At 26.5% G+C, this 15,074-nt stretch overlaps 3 protein-coding genes across 4 annotated transcripts in view; all 3 read left to right on the top strand.

Annotated features, from left to right (window-relative positions):
• Positions 1-7: 7 nt before the first annotated feature.
• On the top strand, positions 8-2,645 carry LOC122516715 (lipase 3-like). 2 transcript variants are annotated; one of them, XM_043634762.1, is made up of 8 exons: positions 8-162; positions 263-477; positions 1,043-1,223; positions 1,340-1,454; positions 1,518-1,758; positions 1,848-2,006; positions 2,076-2,303; positions 2,375-2,645. In XM_043634762.1, the coding sequence occupies exons 2-8, from the start codon at positions 322-324 to the stop codon at positions 2,522-2,524; spliced, it is 1,230 nt and encodes a 409-aa protein (XP_043490697.1). In that variant the 5' UTR covers positions 8-162; positions 263-321; the 3' UTR covers positions 2,525-2,645. The 2 variants fall into 2 exon arrangements, with proteins under 2 accessions (XP_043490697.1, XP_043490698.1); XM_043634763.1 differs by having other exon boundaries at positions 8-190.
• Positions 2,646-2,806: 161 nt separating this feature from the next.
• Positions 2,807-10,789, top strand: LOC122517104. The gene is made up of 14 exons (XM_043635475.1): positions 2,807-3,101; positions 4,496-4,861; positions 5,287-5,467; positions 5,585-5,699; positions 5,768-6,008; positions 6,107-6,265; positions 6,340-6,567; positions 6,641-6,796; positions 8,901-9,081; positions 9,476-9,590; positions 9,786-10,026; positions 10,109-10,267; positions 10,327-10,554; positions 10,631-10,789. Exons 2-14 carry the CDS (start codon positions 4,694-4,696, stop codon positions 10,787-10,789), a joined length of 2,331 nt encoding a protein of 776 aa, XP_043491410.1. The 5' UTR covers positions 2,807-3,101; positions 4,496-4,693.
• Positions 10,790-11,527: 738 nt separating this feature from the next.
• Positions 11,528-15,074, top strand: part of LOC122516713 (guanine nucleotide exchange factor for Rab-3A-like) — a 32,821-nt gene continuing 29,274 nt past the window's right edge. The window contains exon 1 of the mRNA XM_043634759.1: positions 11,528-11,730. The gene's annotated coding sequence lies outside the window, so the exon portion shown is untranslated. The remainder of the gene's footprint in view (positions 11,731-15,074) is intronic.

Genomic DNA, 15,074 nt, shown 5'->3' with positions numbered 1-15,074 from the left:
TTCTTTTATTAAATCCAATTACTAATAAAAGTAAAGTTAATTTTTCGATACTGCGCATGAGAACTTGGTGGATGATAATATGTAAATTATGCTATAAGTATATAATACAGAAAGAGAACGTCTATTTGGTGATATAAATGCATTATAATAGAAACTAAATCTGTAAATATTTGTTTACATTTATATGCCGGTATAATTTTATGTATTACTTTTCAATGATTGTTAAAAACTATTCAAATCTCTAAAAAATTTATTACGTTAGATTCATAATCAGTTTGGATTGAAACAAGTGCGACATTTAATAATTTATTGGGATTTAAGATGAAGACGATATACCTTTTCATTATTTCCACCCTTATCTTTGAGGTTAAAACTTTGGTGTTTATACCAAAAATTCAAATGATTGAAAAGTTTATGACATTGACTCATCGTGTTTTAAATAATGAATCATATAATCCATACGTCGATCTTAATACAGTAAGTAGAAATATCTTTTTATTTTTCTTTAATATAAATTTGATTAATGTGAACAACAAAATATAAATTTTCCTATTCGTGATTGGAGCAATATTTATTTGATTAATATTTAAATGTATTATTTTTTGTCTTTCCTTGTATATACATTTTTAATACATATAATTATTCTAAACAATGAATGTATAACATTTAAATAATTTATTAGTAGATAACAATGGCAACACTTATCATTAGGATAAAAATATAATGTGAATCATATTTCACCAACATTTTTTTCTTGTTCTTTTTTTTATTCTTTATTTTTATTTTTTATTCTTTAAGAAAGAAATTTGGTAATAAGTATATAGATGTCGCTTTTCAAATTCAAATCTTGTTATCTAAATTGAATTTGACTTTTGTATAAATTCTTAAATATTAAATTTTACATTTATCTAATTGTACTGTACAATATATAAAATTGTATAGTTTAACATTGCAAAATTTTACATTGTTTTATTAATTAATTGTTACCATGCCTAATGTAATATATTTTCTAATAAAATCATTTATTATTGATTTTTTTCAGCCAGAAATTATACAAAAGGAAGGATATCCTTCTGAAGCACATACAATATCTACTGAAGATGGTTATCTTTTGACGCTTCATCGAATACCAGGAAAATTTAAATCACATCCTATATTATTGCAACATGGTTTGTTAGCAAGTTCTACTGATTGGGTACTCACTGGTCCAAAAAGAGGTCTTGGTACGTTAACAATGTTTATTTCAAAATTATTTTCTATTTGTACTCAATAAAGTTAAAATTTTTTACTAAGTTTTTTTTTATTTACATCTCATATATCTTTTTACTTTATTTTTTAGCTTTTATATTAGCCGATTATGGATATGATGTGTGGCTTGGCAATTTTCGTGGTAACACTTATTCAAGAGCTCATAAAAGTTTGTCAACGAATGATGCAAAGTTTTGGGATTTTAGGTATTTTTATAAAAACAATATTTTTCACTTATAGTTTTTTTTTAATAATATGTTTCATATTAGTTGGCACGAAATTGGTATATACGATTTACCAGCGATGATATCGTATATTACAAATCTGAAAAAAAGCAATTTGACTTACATTGGTCATTCTATGGGAACAACAGCATTTTATGTAATGTCCTCCTTGAGACCTGATATTGCTAGCAGGGTTCAAATGATGTTCAGTCTTGCTCCAGTTGCTTACATGGAACATATAAAAAGTCCTCTACGTTTGTTAGCTCCTTTCGCACATGATTTAAAAGTAACTTGCTCTACCTTTTTAATATTAGAAATTTAATTAAAATTTGTGTACATTTTATGAACTGAAATATTTTTTTGTTTCAATTGTAGTCGATTATACATATTTTAGGCAAAGATGAATTTCTCCCCCATGATAAGTTAACAGAGTATTTTGCCAAATATGGTTGTGATATTGACAATGTGGAACATGAAATATGCAGCAATATATTATTTGCCATTTTTGGATTTGATAAATCTCAATTTAACAATGTATGTTGAATGATAAATTTTATGTACTTTAATTGAAACACATTTATGTATTTTTGTATTGCATTTTAGTCATTAATACCAGTAATTTTTGGACATATACCAGCTGGTGCTTCGGTTAAAACAATAGTACATTATGCACAAGAAATACAATCTGGAAAGTTTCAGCAATTTGATTATGGACTGGAGCAAAATTTAAAAATTTATAATAGCGCGGAGCCACCCAATTATGATACATCTAAAATTTCAGTACCAATAATATTATATTATGCCAACAATGATTGGTGTGCAAGTGTTAAGGTACGTAACACCTAATGACACAATAAATACCTATACATACATACTTATGTCTATTTTCTTTTTATCCTTAGGATGTTCAGCGGTTGTCAAGTGAATTAAATAATGTCATCGATCTATACAAGATACCATATACACAATTTAATCATATAGACTTTTTGTGGGCTATAGAAGCCCCGAAATTAGTTTATAGTAAAATACTACGTGCAATGAAAGGTAGTTAGAGCATAAAGATAGAATAAGAAAAATATTGTACATATTCATAGATACACAAAAGATTGATCTATCTCTAATATTCACTATATATAAATCTGATATGTATAAATAATAATACTATAATACCACGATCTGTGTAAAATATTCTGACGAAAATCCGGAGTCGAAAATTGGACGAATATATATTAAATATATATATTATAGAATATCTATAAATGCATTTTTGAATGCACACATGTTTATATACTAAAAATTAAATATAATTATTTTAAATTCTATTATAATATAACTATACTATATATATTATCAAAGAATATATCATATACTATCATATTATACCATCAAAGAATACTGTATTTTTTGATAGTATTATACTGTAATCGCGTTAAGTACCTACTATCGCCCACTGGTGGTTCTGGTAGCAATTAAGATGAATCTGGTCAGATAAAAAAGGGGATTTTTGAGCTTTTATGTAGTTCTGTATCCTTTGGTTTCACTTTAAAATAGTTACCAACCGATTTGTTATCACTCAACCGATGACTTTCTTTTTATTCGACAAAGACATAATATTTTTTCATCAATAGAGTAATAAAATTTTATATAATTTATGATATGTGCTTAAAATGTGAATATTATTAAGTTTTTTATTTTATTTTATCATTCATATACAATAGTGCTCGTGCGAGGAAGTCATTTAATGATAAGACATTTTTAAGATATTAATGGAAGCAATTGCATCTTTAATATAATAATATTTTCTTTGTATGTGTATGTAATGTAATTTTCAATGTGAAGATATTTTTTATTTTTTATCTTAACGAATTTAAACTGAAACATACTGTGTGAAATTTTTGTAAGTTTACTAAACCTATGTATATGATCTTATTTTCTTTAGATTGTATGCATTTTTAATCCTTTGTACTCGAGGCTTTTTTCAATGTGCTTTTCATCATTTTGCATCTATTAACGAGATAAAGATACGAGCGAGGTCAGACTCTGGATGAAACATCTCGTCGATTTTTTCAAATTCAATTTATTTTGTATGTTATTGCACAAACACATTCGCGTATTCGAAGAAGATTAATTATGTTTATTGAAGAATATGTTATATTTTTTCTAACGAATAATTTCAATTTTTTCAATGAATGGATACAATAGTTTTTTAATATTAAACTAATCGAGGTATTTTTTCTCATTCGGGTTTGTTTTTCTTTTTTTCAATTTTTGATTAAATATTATATCTTTCGGAAATTTGAAATGATTTTTGTTCTATTTTTGTTTCTTAAGAAATAAGTATTATCTCGGTAAATGTAAACAGATTAAGAAAACATCAAGTTAGATAATAGGAATAGAGACGGTAACGATAAACCGTTCAACCCAATTTCAATACTTTATTGTTTTTCAAATTAAACAAACAAAAAAAAAACCAGAAGTATAAAGTCTAAAATCGTAGGTTTACGTTATCGCGATTATAAAATGCAATTAATAAAACGGTAAAAACAACAAAATGATATGTGATGCGATAAAAAGAAATGTCGTTATATAGCATTAGAACTTTTACTTTATTGGGAAATTGCGAAATTTTTTTATTTGCTAATATAATACTAATCGCACTGAAAATAATGCGTTTCAAAAATATCTTATGATCATAGATAATATAATGATTATAAATATACATAATTCATGATTCATTTTTCATATTGAAATATATATATGACATATTGATTATCAAGAAAGATGTCTATAACAGATGTCCATAAATTTTACTATAAACAGGTGTTTTTCGATTAACAGATTATTAAATAACATTCGTAACGATAAATTATATTATTTTTAATTTATTTTGATGGAAATCAATTTACTTTTAAAATTATATCACAACCGACAATAAGTGATAACGATTATCATAAAGTATAAGTTATTTTTTTTTGTTAGGCTAGTAAATATGACTGCACATTTATAAAACGTTCTTGTTTCAGATTAATACGACAGTAATGCGTTTGCCGTTGTAGTCATTGAAGTCGTATCAATTTAGATAAAGCATACGTCGAAGATTTTCAATTTTGTTTTTATTGATTTATATAATGTAAATAATAAAAAAAAAAACGCCTTTAATATTATTCAATATCATTTTGTTGAACTAAAATTGTAGTTCTCGTTTAATTTCCTTTATCAAGATGAGGATCATTTTCGTATATTTCTGGACCATCTACATTCTTGTTAATTTGGTCGCATCTTTGGAGGATACTTCTGTAAAAAATACAAAATTCAACGAGTTTAAATTCAGTAATTATTTTGATTTCAATTTTAATGGACCAAAAAATCCGGATATCGATCTTAATACGGTAAGTATTGACATTAATAAATTTTAGGAGAACAACGAGTGATTCTTATATTTTTTAATTATTATTCCTATTGACACATACAATTTTTTATTCATAATTAATGCAATTCTTACGCTTTTTGAGTGAGCGCAAATGATAAATGATTCATAAATAATTTACATGGAAGTTAATTTTATCATCTTACAATGAGTTAAAATAAAAATATGTTGTGATTCATACATTTTTTATGACTAATAATTATAACATCTAGAGTTTCTTTATATCCTATTAGATTTTAATTTTAAACTATTAAGTTGACTTGTTTCTTTAAAAAAAAAAAAAGAAAAGAAAAAAACACTATTCTTTAAAAGTTACGAAATTGTAGAATAATATCGTTATAATATAAGATTGTATTTTTGGTCTACATTTGTTGATAATTATTTCAGTATCAATTGATAACAAAGTATGGTTATCCTTCTGAAGTACATGTCGTTACAACCGAAGACGATTATCTTTTGACGCTTCACAGAATTCCGGGGAAACCAAATTCACATCCCGTATTAGTGCAACATGGTTTATTAGCAAGTTCCGCAGATTGGGTAATTTCTGGTCCGAAGAAGGCTCTTGGTATACACAATTATATATATTTTTTGAAATTACTGTAAACATTTAAATACGATATCTTTTTAAGATTATTACAAATTTATTACATTTTGTCGAATAATTATTTTATTTATCATTTAGCTTATTTATTAGCCGACGATGGATATGACGTATGGCTTGGAAATTTTCGCGGTAATACGTATTCAAGAGCACATAAAAGTTTGTCAACGAATGATGCTGCATTTTGGGATTTTAGGTATTTTTATAAAATAAATATATTTTTCAGTTATAAATATATTTTGTTTATAATATTTTTCATATTAGTTTTCACGAAATGGGTATATACGATTTACCAGCGATGATATCGTATATTACAAATGTGAAACAAAGCAATTTGACTTACATCGGTCATTCTATGGGAACAATAGCATTTTATGTAATGTCCACCTTGAGACCTGATATTGCTAGCAATGTTCAAATGATGTTTGGTCTCGGACCAGCTGTTTATCTCAGTCATATGAAAAGTCCTGTACGATATCTTGCACCTTTTTCTAATAATTTACAGGTAATCTTTACTTACTTTTTAATATCCATATATAATTCATTAAGAGATTTACATATATATATATTTAACGAACGTTTTCTTCTTTTTTCTTTTTCTAGTTTCTCGCACGTTTGTTTGGAAAAAATGAGTTTTTTCCACAAAGTTTTTTATTACAATTTTTGGTTAAATATGGTTGCGATTTGAGTTCACTGGGAGCTGCAGTATGTGATAACGTAGTATTTTTAATTACTGGATTCGACAAAGCTCAAATGAATAATGTTAGTTTTATATTTTGATTATTTATTATTTAAAAAGATTCTGATGATATTAAATATATTTTGTTCACTTTTAGACGTTACTACCGGTAATTTTGTCTCATGCGCCAGCTGGAAGTTCAACTAAAACAATAATACATTTATTGCAAGAAGTTAACTCCGCTAAGTTTCGGCAATTTGATTACGGCGTGAAAAGGAATCTACAAATGTATAATAGTATTACACCACCTGAATATGATATTTCTACAATTAGAACACCTATAGCATTATATTATGCCCAAAACGATTGGTTAGTTGATGTTAAGGTATGTAATATTCAATCACAAATTTACTATTTATTTATTTATTGTTCTTACATAAAATTTTTAACGTTTTTAGGATGTTTTTAAATTATCAAAGGAATTAACAAACGTCGTGGATATGTACAAAGTACCATTTGAAAAGTTTAATCACGTCGACTTCATGTGGGCTATTGATGCACCGAAATTAGTTTATAGTAGAATACTACGTACAATGAAAGAAGATAAAATATATTGATTATTAAATAGGAAGAAAAAAGAAAAAGAAAAAGCATTCTTGACAATTACAGATGCATATAAATTTTCATGTTTTCTTCAATATCTTCATATATGTAATATATATCTGTATTATTTTTATAAAATATTTTTTCTAAAACAATTTTTTGTCACAACCTTTGTTATAAATTGTTCATAATTCTAGGTATTCTTAATTCTTTTTATTTTTTTATTATATAATATAATATAAAATAATGATCACATAGATTTAAAGATCAAGTAATGAAAATGAATGAATAGGTCAATTTTGTACATTGGAAATAAAAATATTTTACAAGCGTAATAAATTTTATCTATTGAAGAGCAACCTTGAAATTATTCGCTTTCTTTTTATCAACAACAATTTTTGTTACAATGGGTATTTATGCAATCTTAATAATATACTTTGACAGTAATAAAGATTCCATGCATCATTAAGTATAAATATATATTTGGAGAAACATGCATTTTTCCTTATATAAACGTCAATTGACAAAGTAGGACCGAGTAATATAAAGTGAAATATATAAATAAAAAAAAAAGATTTCTTAAAATATATATCTACTTATACAATATTATCACACATTAATATTACTTAATAATATTATTTCATAATATAATTAATTATTATTATAATTAATATAATATTTATATAATTATTATATTATAATATATATTTATATAATATAATATATAATTATTATTTATAATAATATATAATTAATATATAAATATATATATAATATATAATTAATATAATAAATATATAAAAAAATATATAATTATTATATATTTATATAATATAATATATATAATTATATATATATTTATATAATTATTATATAATTAATTATTATTATAATTAATATATTATTTCATAATATTTTCTTTAATTAAAAATTGGAGATAGTAAAAAATAAAAGTTCCCCCATACCAGCATTGTATAAATTATCATCAATTTGTGCAAATATAAAAAAATAATCTTATTTAGATAAAACAATATTTATTTAAACATTGTAAATATTTAAGGTTTTTTAAGATATGTGAAAGCTTCATGAAATGATTTGACGTCTGCAATACTTTGCGTAAAAATAATAAATTAAAGATATGATGTGATATTTATAATAATTGAGATACAGCACGTTTATTAAACGATACCAAAATTTTTATAATAAAATAAAGGAATGTAAGCGGTATACGTTCATTGTTCTCTTCTTGTCAATATTATATTTTATTGTACGTGTCCAATGTTTGATGAGAATCCGAGATATATGCCGATATTTAATGATTTATGTGATGCGAGTTGATTGGAGCATAATTAGATGTTTCGTTTTTGCAAAGTATCACGATAGCGCATTTATAAACGTTCTGTTTCGGTATAAATGGTATAGTTGAACAATTGTCGCGTTAAATGCTAGTCGTATAACAAATGTATGAAATTTTTTTTTGATTTTTTGATCTGTTGGTAAAATTTTTATGCGTTAGAAAAAATACAAATTAAAAAACATTCAAATTGTAGTAAAAATGAAAAGAATCTTTTTACATCTCGTCATTGTTTACGGTTTTATTCATTTGACTGCATCCAATACAAGTGAATTAACAATTTATAAAGTGGTTAATAATATATTATCAATCGGTCGTTATGGAAGTAATGGAAAATATGATCCGAACATTGATCTCAACACTGTTAGTATTTAATGTCCTTTTTTTTTTTTCTCCCAGAGCATTTTTCATTTTGATCAAATTAATTATTTTCTATAAATCTTTTTCATCGTGGGGTAATATAATTCAAACAGTAATTTCAACGGTGATTTTTATATTATAATTTTCGTATAATTAAAATATTCGTCAAAAAAGTGCTAAAAACGGTGTCGTTTCCGGCAGTGTGTGAACATCGGGTATATTCTTAATGTTTCAACAAATAATTTACAAAATTGTTGTGAAGTGAAGTTCTTTTCTTTTTTTTTACAAGAAACGTAAATTAAATTAGATCGTTTCATTCAATCACCATTTTCATTGAAAACGCTTGAACTTCAATTAATTATTTTCAGTACATTTTTGTCTAATATTATTAATATCTTTAGGGACAAATAATACAAAGATATGGTTATCCTTCTGAGGCACATTTCATAACAACGGAGGATGGTTATCTTTTGACACTACATCGAATTCCAGGGAAACCAAAATCTCACCCCGTTCTGATACAACATGGCATACTTTGCAGTTCCGTTCATTGGGTACTCAACGGTCCAAAACATGCTCTTGGTATATATTTTGCACATTTTATTTTTAAATTATTATATCTTTACTTAATAATTTAATTTTCCCGTTTTATACGTAATAATATATCGAATAAATATTATAATTATTAATATTCTCTAATTATACTGTTTCAATCATCGTCGCGACAAGTTTTTTGTTAGAAATGAAATGTTTGTAATTTTGCTTTAAAGTTCTACGCGAATCTTATTGTTAATAATTTGCAAATTTGTGTTTCATTTACTAAACGGTTCTTAAAAGCAATGAAATTATTAAACTACTACACATTTTATTTAAATTTTATTTAATCTAATAGCTCATATATAAAAATATTAATTCTATTGTTCGTCGAAGGATTGTTATTACTAATTTAAAATGTATTCATTTTGTTTTACATTAGCTTTTGAATTAGCTGATAATGGATATGACGTATGGCTTGGTAATTTTCGTGGTAACGTTTATACAAAAGCTCACGTGAATATGTCAACAGCAGATCCTAACTTTTGGGAATTTTCGTATGTATACTTATTTTTGCTTCTATATTTTTACTTCCAAATAATTGTAGAGTTTTATTAGCAGGTATAACACGTTTGTGGTAACAGGAAGAGTTTCGGTTTTGTTCGATGGATTCTTATATATTTAATAAAAATTATTTTTATATAATATATTTATATAATATATTTTTTATATATATATATATTTTCTAATAGTTTTCACGAATTGGGTATATACGACTTACCAGCAATGATATCGTATATTACAAATCTGAAACAAAGCAATTTGACATATATCGGTCATTCTATGGGAACAACATCATTTTATGTAATGTCCATCATGAGACCAGATATTGCTAGAAAAGTTCAATTGATGTTTAGTTTGGCTCCAGTTGCTTACATGGGTCATTTAAACAGTCCCATAGATATTATAGCTCCTATTACAACTAGTTTAATGGTATCCAATATTAACTTTTATCTTTATTTGAAATAAATCGAAGTGTGTATATATTTAAAAAAAAAATTAAATGTGTTTCCAGTGGAATTTTCATGAACTTGGTGAAAATGAATTTCTTCCACTAAACGATATAGTCATGCCTGTTATTAGATATTTTTGCGACAGTGGTTCAATTGCACATGAAATATGCTTTACGGTAATGAGTACTCTTGTTGGATTCGATAGAGCTGAAATGAATTTTGTAAGTTGTAACAGTTAAACTAATGTAGAGACATATGTTAAACTTTTACATTGTTTTAGACGTTACTACCTGTCGTTATGGGTCATACACCTGATAGTACATCTTATAAGACGATAAATCATTATAAACAAATAATATTATCTGATAAGTTTCGACAGTATGATTACGGACCGATAGAAAATCTAAAAGTTTATAACAGTGTAACACCTCCTGATTATGACACGTCGAAAATTAATGTACCTATAGCAGCATATTATGCTGAAAACGACTATTTTTCGGATGTCACGGTAAGTAATATGTATTCAAATGTTTAAAAAAATCGACTTATTGTTTTTTTATTGTTTATTCTGTTTTATTTTTCAGGATGTTCTTCGTTTATCGAAGGAATTAAAATATCTCGTGGATCTTTATAAGATACCATATAAGAAATTTAATCATTTTGATTTTCTCTTTGCTATTCATGCACCAAGTTTAGTATATAATAGATTACTCCAAACATTGAAAGAGAATACACACAAATAAAGCTTCAAGTAATTGTTTAATTTCTAAAGATTTTAATAATAATAAAGACAAAGAGAGTTTTTATGAATTAATATTTATTGAGCATGTGGATAAAGATAATCTTATGATGATTCCGTTTTATTTCTTTTTACGATTTGTTTATTTTAACGTTATAAAAAATTTTTAAATTATTACAATATTTTTTCTTATTTCAAAATTAAATTTATCAGAAAAGTTGGGGTAAATTGATATTGACATATATTGATTAAATTTAATTATCCGAATACTATGGTGTATATTTAACTTGATCAGTTTAAAAACAAATGTTTAATGTTTATGGAAAAAATGCAGTATCCAAAGCCGACAGGTTATAAATTAATAAATAAAATCATAAGTTTCTAGATCTCGATTTCTTCTTGTTTTTAATTTCTTATTCTGTTTTCAAAAATCTTCCCCCTACCCCCACCTCTAACCTATTATAGGAAAATTTTTATCGAGTAACGAATTAAAGTAAAAAATTTAGAAACAATTGCACGTAAAGGTGTATTAAATTCGTATCGATCACTTTTATTTATTAAAATGATTGAAAAAAAGTGATGCGATCGGTTAAAACATTCGTTATTTGCTGATCATCGATTTGATTGTTAGTTCTTACTTCTTCCGATGGTAGCGCTGCAAGAGGTTAGTAGCGATGAAAGCTTGTGATATGTTTCAGTCGTGGTCCGTGGCCCGTGTCGCGGATCAAAAATGTAAGTTTATTTGTGTTACTTTACTTTCGTTTGTCTCTTTCTCTCTCTCTCTCTCTCTCTTTTTCTCTCCAATGTATTAACGTGTGTGTGCTGTTAAGAATCTTTTTTCAAGATCCAATAACGAGGACGTAACTTCGGCGGCTATCGTTACTACTGGTGTATTTATCCGCTTGGCTGCCACGCCAATGTCACAAGAATCACGAATATTTTCTCGTAAGTCTTCTCTTTGGTCGCTCCCATTATTAGAAACAGACTTTCCGATCGATACGAGATACTCGCTCTTTCTTCGTGTCTTCTTCTTGACGAATCTAAACGAAACTGGATGCTGGATGACATTTTTCCTCATATTGGTTCTATTTTATTTCTTTTCTGTTTTTGTACTTTTAAACACCCTTTCCCCCCTACCCCTATTTACGATACAAATTCTTTCAATTTTTATAAGATCAATTTTGAATACGTCTATATGAGATAGTTTTTAATAAAACAAGAAGAGATAGGAAGAGAAAAAAAATGCACGACTTTTATTTACACTTCGCCGAAAATTTTGTTGTACCTTTTTTTTACGAGTGTAAACATACACACGTACATACATATACATATATATATATACATACACGCGAAAGATAATTACGCGTATTTTGCGATAGTATCGCAATTATGTTGAGTTAGAATAAAATATTTAATTCTTATGCGTATTTATGTATATATTTACGTATCTTTTTGTCGTGCTAAAAAAATAACGCGTTTGCTGTCCGATTAAGAATTTCGCAAACGAAAATAAATGAAAATGAAGTCGTATCTTATTCATTCGATAAGTAGGTCTTCGTTGTAACTCAAAGAAGTTTCGATCCTTGAGTAACGCATCGTCGCATTTTGAATTTCAATGATCATCATAATATTTCACCGCGTTTACCTTATTTCTTTTGACGCGTTTCAAAGAGAGAGATATTCTTTTTTTTTCTTTTTTTTTTTGGAACGTTTTCAATTATCTCGCGTATTACGAAATGACGGGATGTGTTTAATTCATGTCCTGGATAAGACAGGTATGCGAATTTTGTCACACAACATTGTAAAATTTCCAATATCGAAACGTGACATATCGAACTTGATAAAAAAAAAAAGAAAATTAGGGTGGTGAGAGAGAGAGCGAAATAAAAACAGTTTTTTTCCTCATTGCATTTTTTCTTTTTTTTTTTCTTTTGTGAAAGAAATAATTCGTTTCATTTAAACGTATTACACATATACTATCCTATTTTTATAAAACTAGTCAATATTCGTTCATATTTATTTTTAGTTCGCGTTTAATTTTAAGTTAGGAATAAACGAAACATCGTTGACGATAGGAATATTTTAGAAAAACAAAAAGAAACAAGAAAAAACGCGTAATGTTTAAACAAAATTAACAAATATTATTAAATGTCAAAATTTGTATTATAAAAATAACGACGAATTCGTTTTATATTATCCAATCATATTGCTTAGATATCGTTGGTAGATAGTTAGATAGGTTAGATAGTAAAATAATGTTAAAAGCACAATCATTCAACGTGTTCGAGCGTGACGGTGTTTCTCCATCTTCTTTTGCTTGGTTTCGAAACGAAGATGAAGAAGATGAAGCAGAAGATGAAGAAGAAGATGATGATGATGATGATGATGATGATGACGAAGAAGAAGATCGATCGATCGTACGTAACGCGTTTTGTATTCGTATTATCTTTCTTTTTTTTTTTTATTTCCTCTGTTTTAAATCGTGTCACGAGGCACTTCCGTATAAGAGGCTTTCTAATCTCTCCTGGATCGAGAACCGGAAGGTTTTGCATAAAAGGGGATGACAGTTCAATTCGACGAGTAGTTTAACGACTCACTCACACACACACACACATATATACACACACATATTCACTCACTTACACCGTTTCGATATGAGCTCGTCCATCGATCTTTTTATTCCGTTCAATGAACGCGTGCCAGGCATTCTTCGCATATTACGAATACGAATAAATAATACGGTCGTCAAGCAGAGAGAAAGTAAGCGGACGAATTGCGAATATTTTTCTCGATTTATATTATATATTTACCACCGATCTTTTTAAAGTCCTTGACCTAAGCGCTCGCCTGGAACAAAACGAGTTTATGTATGAATTTATGTTATATATATATATACACACGTATTTATGTAATTTATATGTGTAAGTACGTGTGTATGTACGTGTGTATGTACGTGTGTATGTACGTGTGTATGTCTATATCTCTTTTTATCATATATTTGTATTTTTTATTTTTTGTATATATACATACATGCACATATTTGTCTATTTGTATTTTTATATATGCATGTATATATTTATGTTTGTATTGTATGTATATGTGATATATGTACAGAGATGAACGAATCGTTTCTTCTTGTCCCTCTTCTATCTTAATCTTGAAGACATTTTTCTCATCGAGTCACTATCTCTTTTTCATATGTATGCATTTGATCTGAATAGCGAGTGGTCCATTTCATATATTGATATCGATTTCAAGTGTACAATATACTTCTTTCAATGCTTCTACGATTCTTCCACATATTCGTCTTAAAATGTTCTCGAGCAAATAGCTTTCTATTCGTTTCAAAAGTGCTTTGAATTATTTATCTTTTTTTTTCTTTTTCTTTTTTCTACTTTATATACTTTTAATAGAAAATTTAAATGGGAATACGTATTAGAATTTTTGTTACATATATGCAGAAAAATTAAATTAAATAAATTTATTTAAATTACGCGATTTCTTGTATATATTTTTATATTTTTCAGGATACGTAAATTAAAAAAAAAAAAGAAAAAAAGAAGATTGGAAATATCTTCTTTCGAGATTAATATATTATTTTTGAGAATTAGAAGAGAAAATCGAACGCCAGGGTTATTTCATCGTAAAATCTTGTCAATCGTCTCGTAGTCATACGCGATAAACTTTATTATGCTTGTTTCAACGTTGTAGAGAAAGCTTAAACTCGGCTTAACCAACAAACGGAGGATTATTCCGAGTCCCTGACGCTGTGCAAATTTACACGGTCTTTTGCTATTATTGTTTTACATGTGCTCATTGATGCCTCAACTTGGATTATCACCTAACTTTGAATTATAATCATTGAAAAAAAATGTTACGCGAAAAATTCGAATTCCTCAACTTCGAACCTCAACTTGGATTATCACCTAACTTTGAATTATAATCTTTGAAAAAAAATGTTACACAAAAAATTCAAATTCCGTATCAATACTTTTCTTGTTCCCTAATGTTTAAGATATACAGTATAGAAAAAATCATTTTTACAAAAGCAACACACAAACAAAAAAGTTAAAAATAAAATACAATAAAAATAATTAATAATTAATAATAAAATAAAATAAAAATAATTAATAATAAAAAATTTAAATGAATCTTTTATCACATGCGTGGTAATAAAATAATAATACGAGCCTAAAATAAAATACGTACGAAATACATAATCGAGTATTTTCGTTTCCAAATATTGTATAATCCAAATTTTATTATATCTAATTTGAAAATTATTACAA

This window comes from Polistes fuscatus, unplaced genomic scaffold (genome assembly GCF_010416935.1).
Source record: "Polistes fuscatus isolate 324 unplaced genomic scaffold, CU_Pfus_HIC Scaffold2, whole genome shotgun sequence".
Taxonomy (NCBI): Eukaryota; Metazoa; Arthropoda; class Insecta; order Hymenoptera; family Vespidae; genus Polistes; species Polistes fuscatus.
Note: the sequence above shows the minus strand (reverse complement) of the source record. Positions and strands in the feature narration are given on the sequence as shown.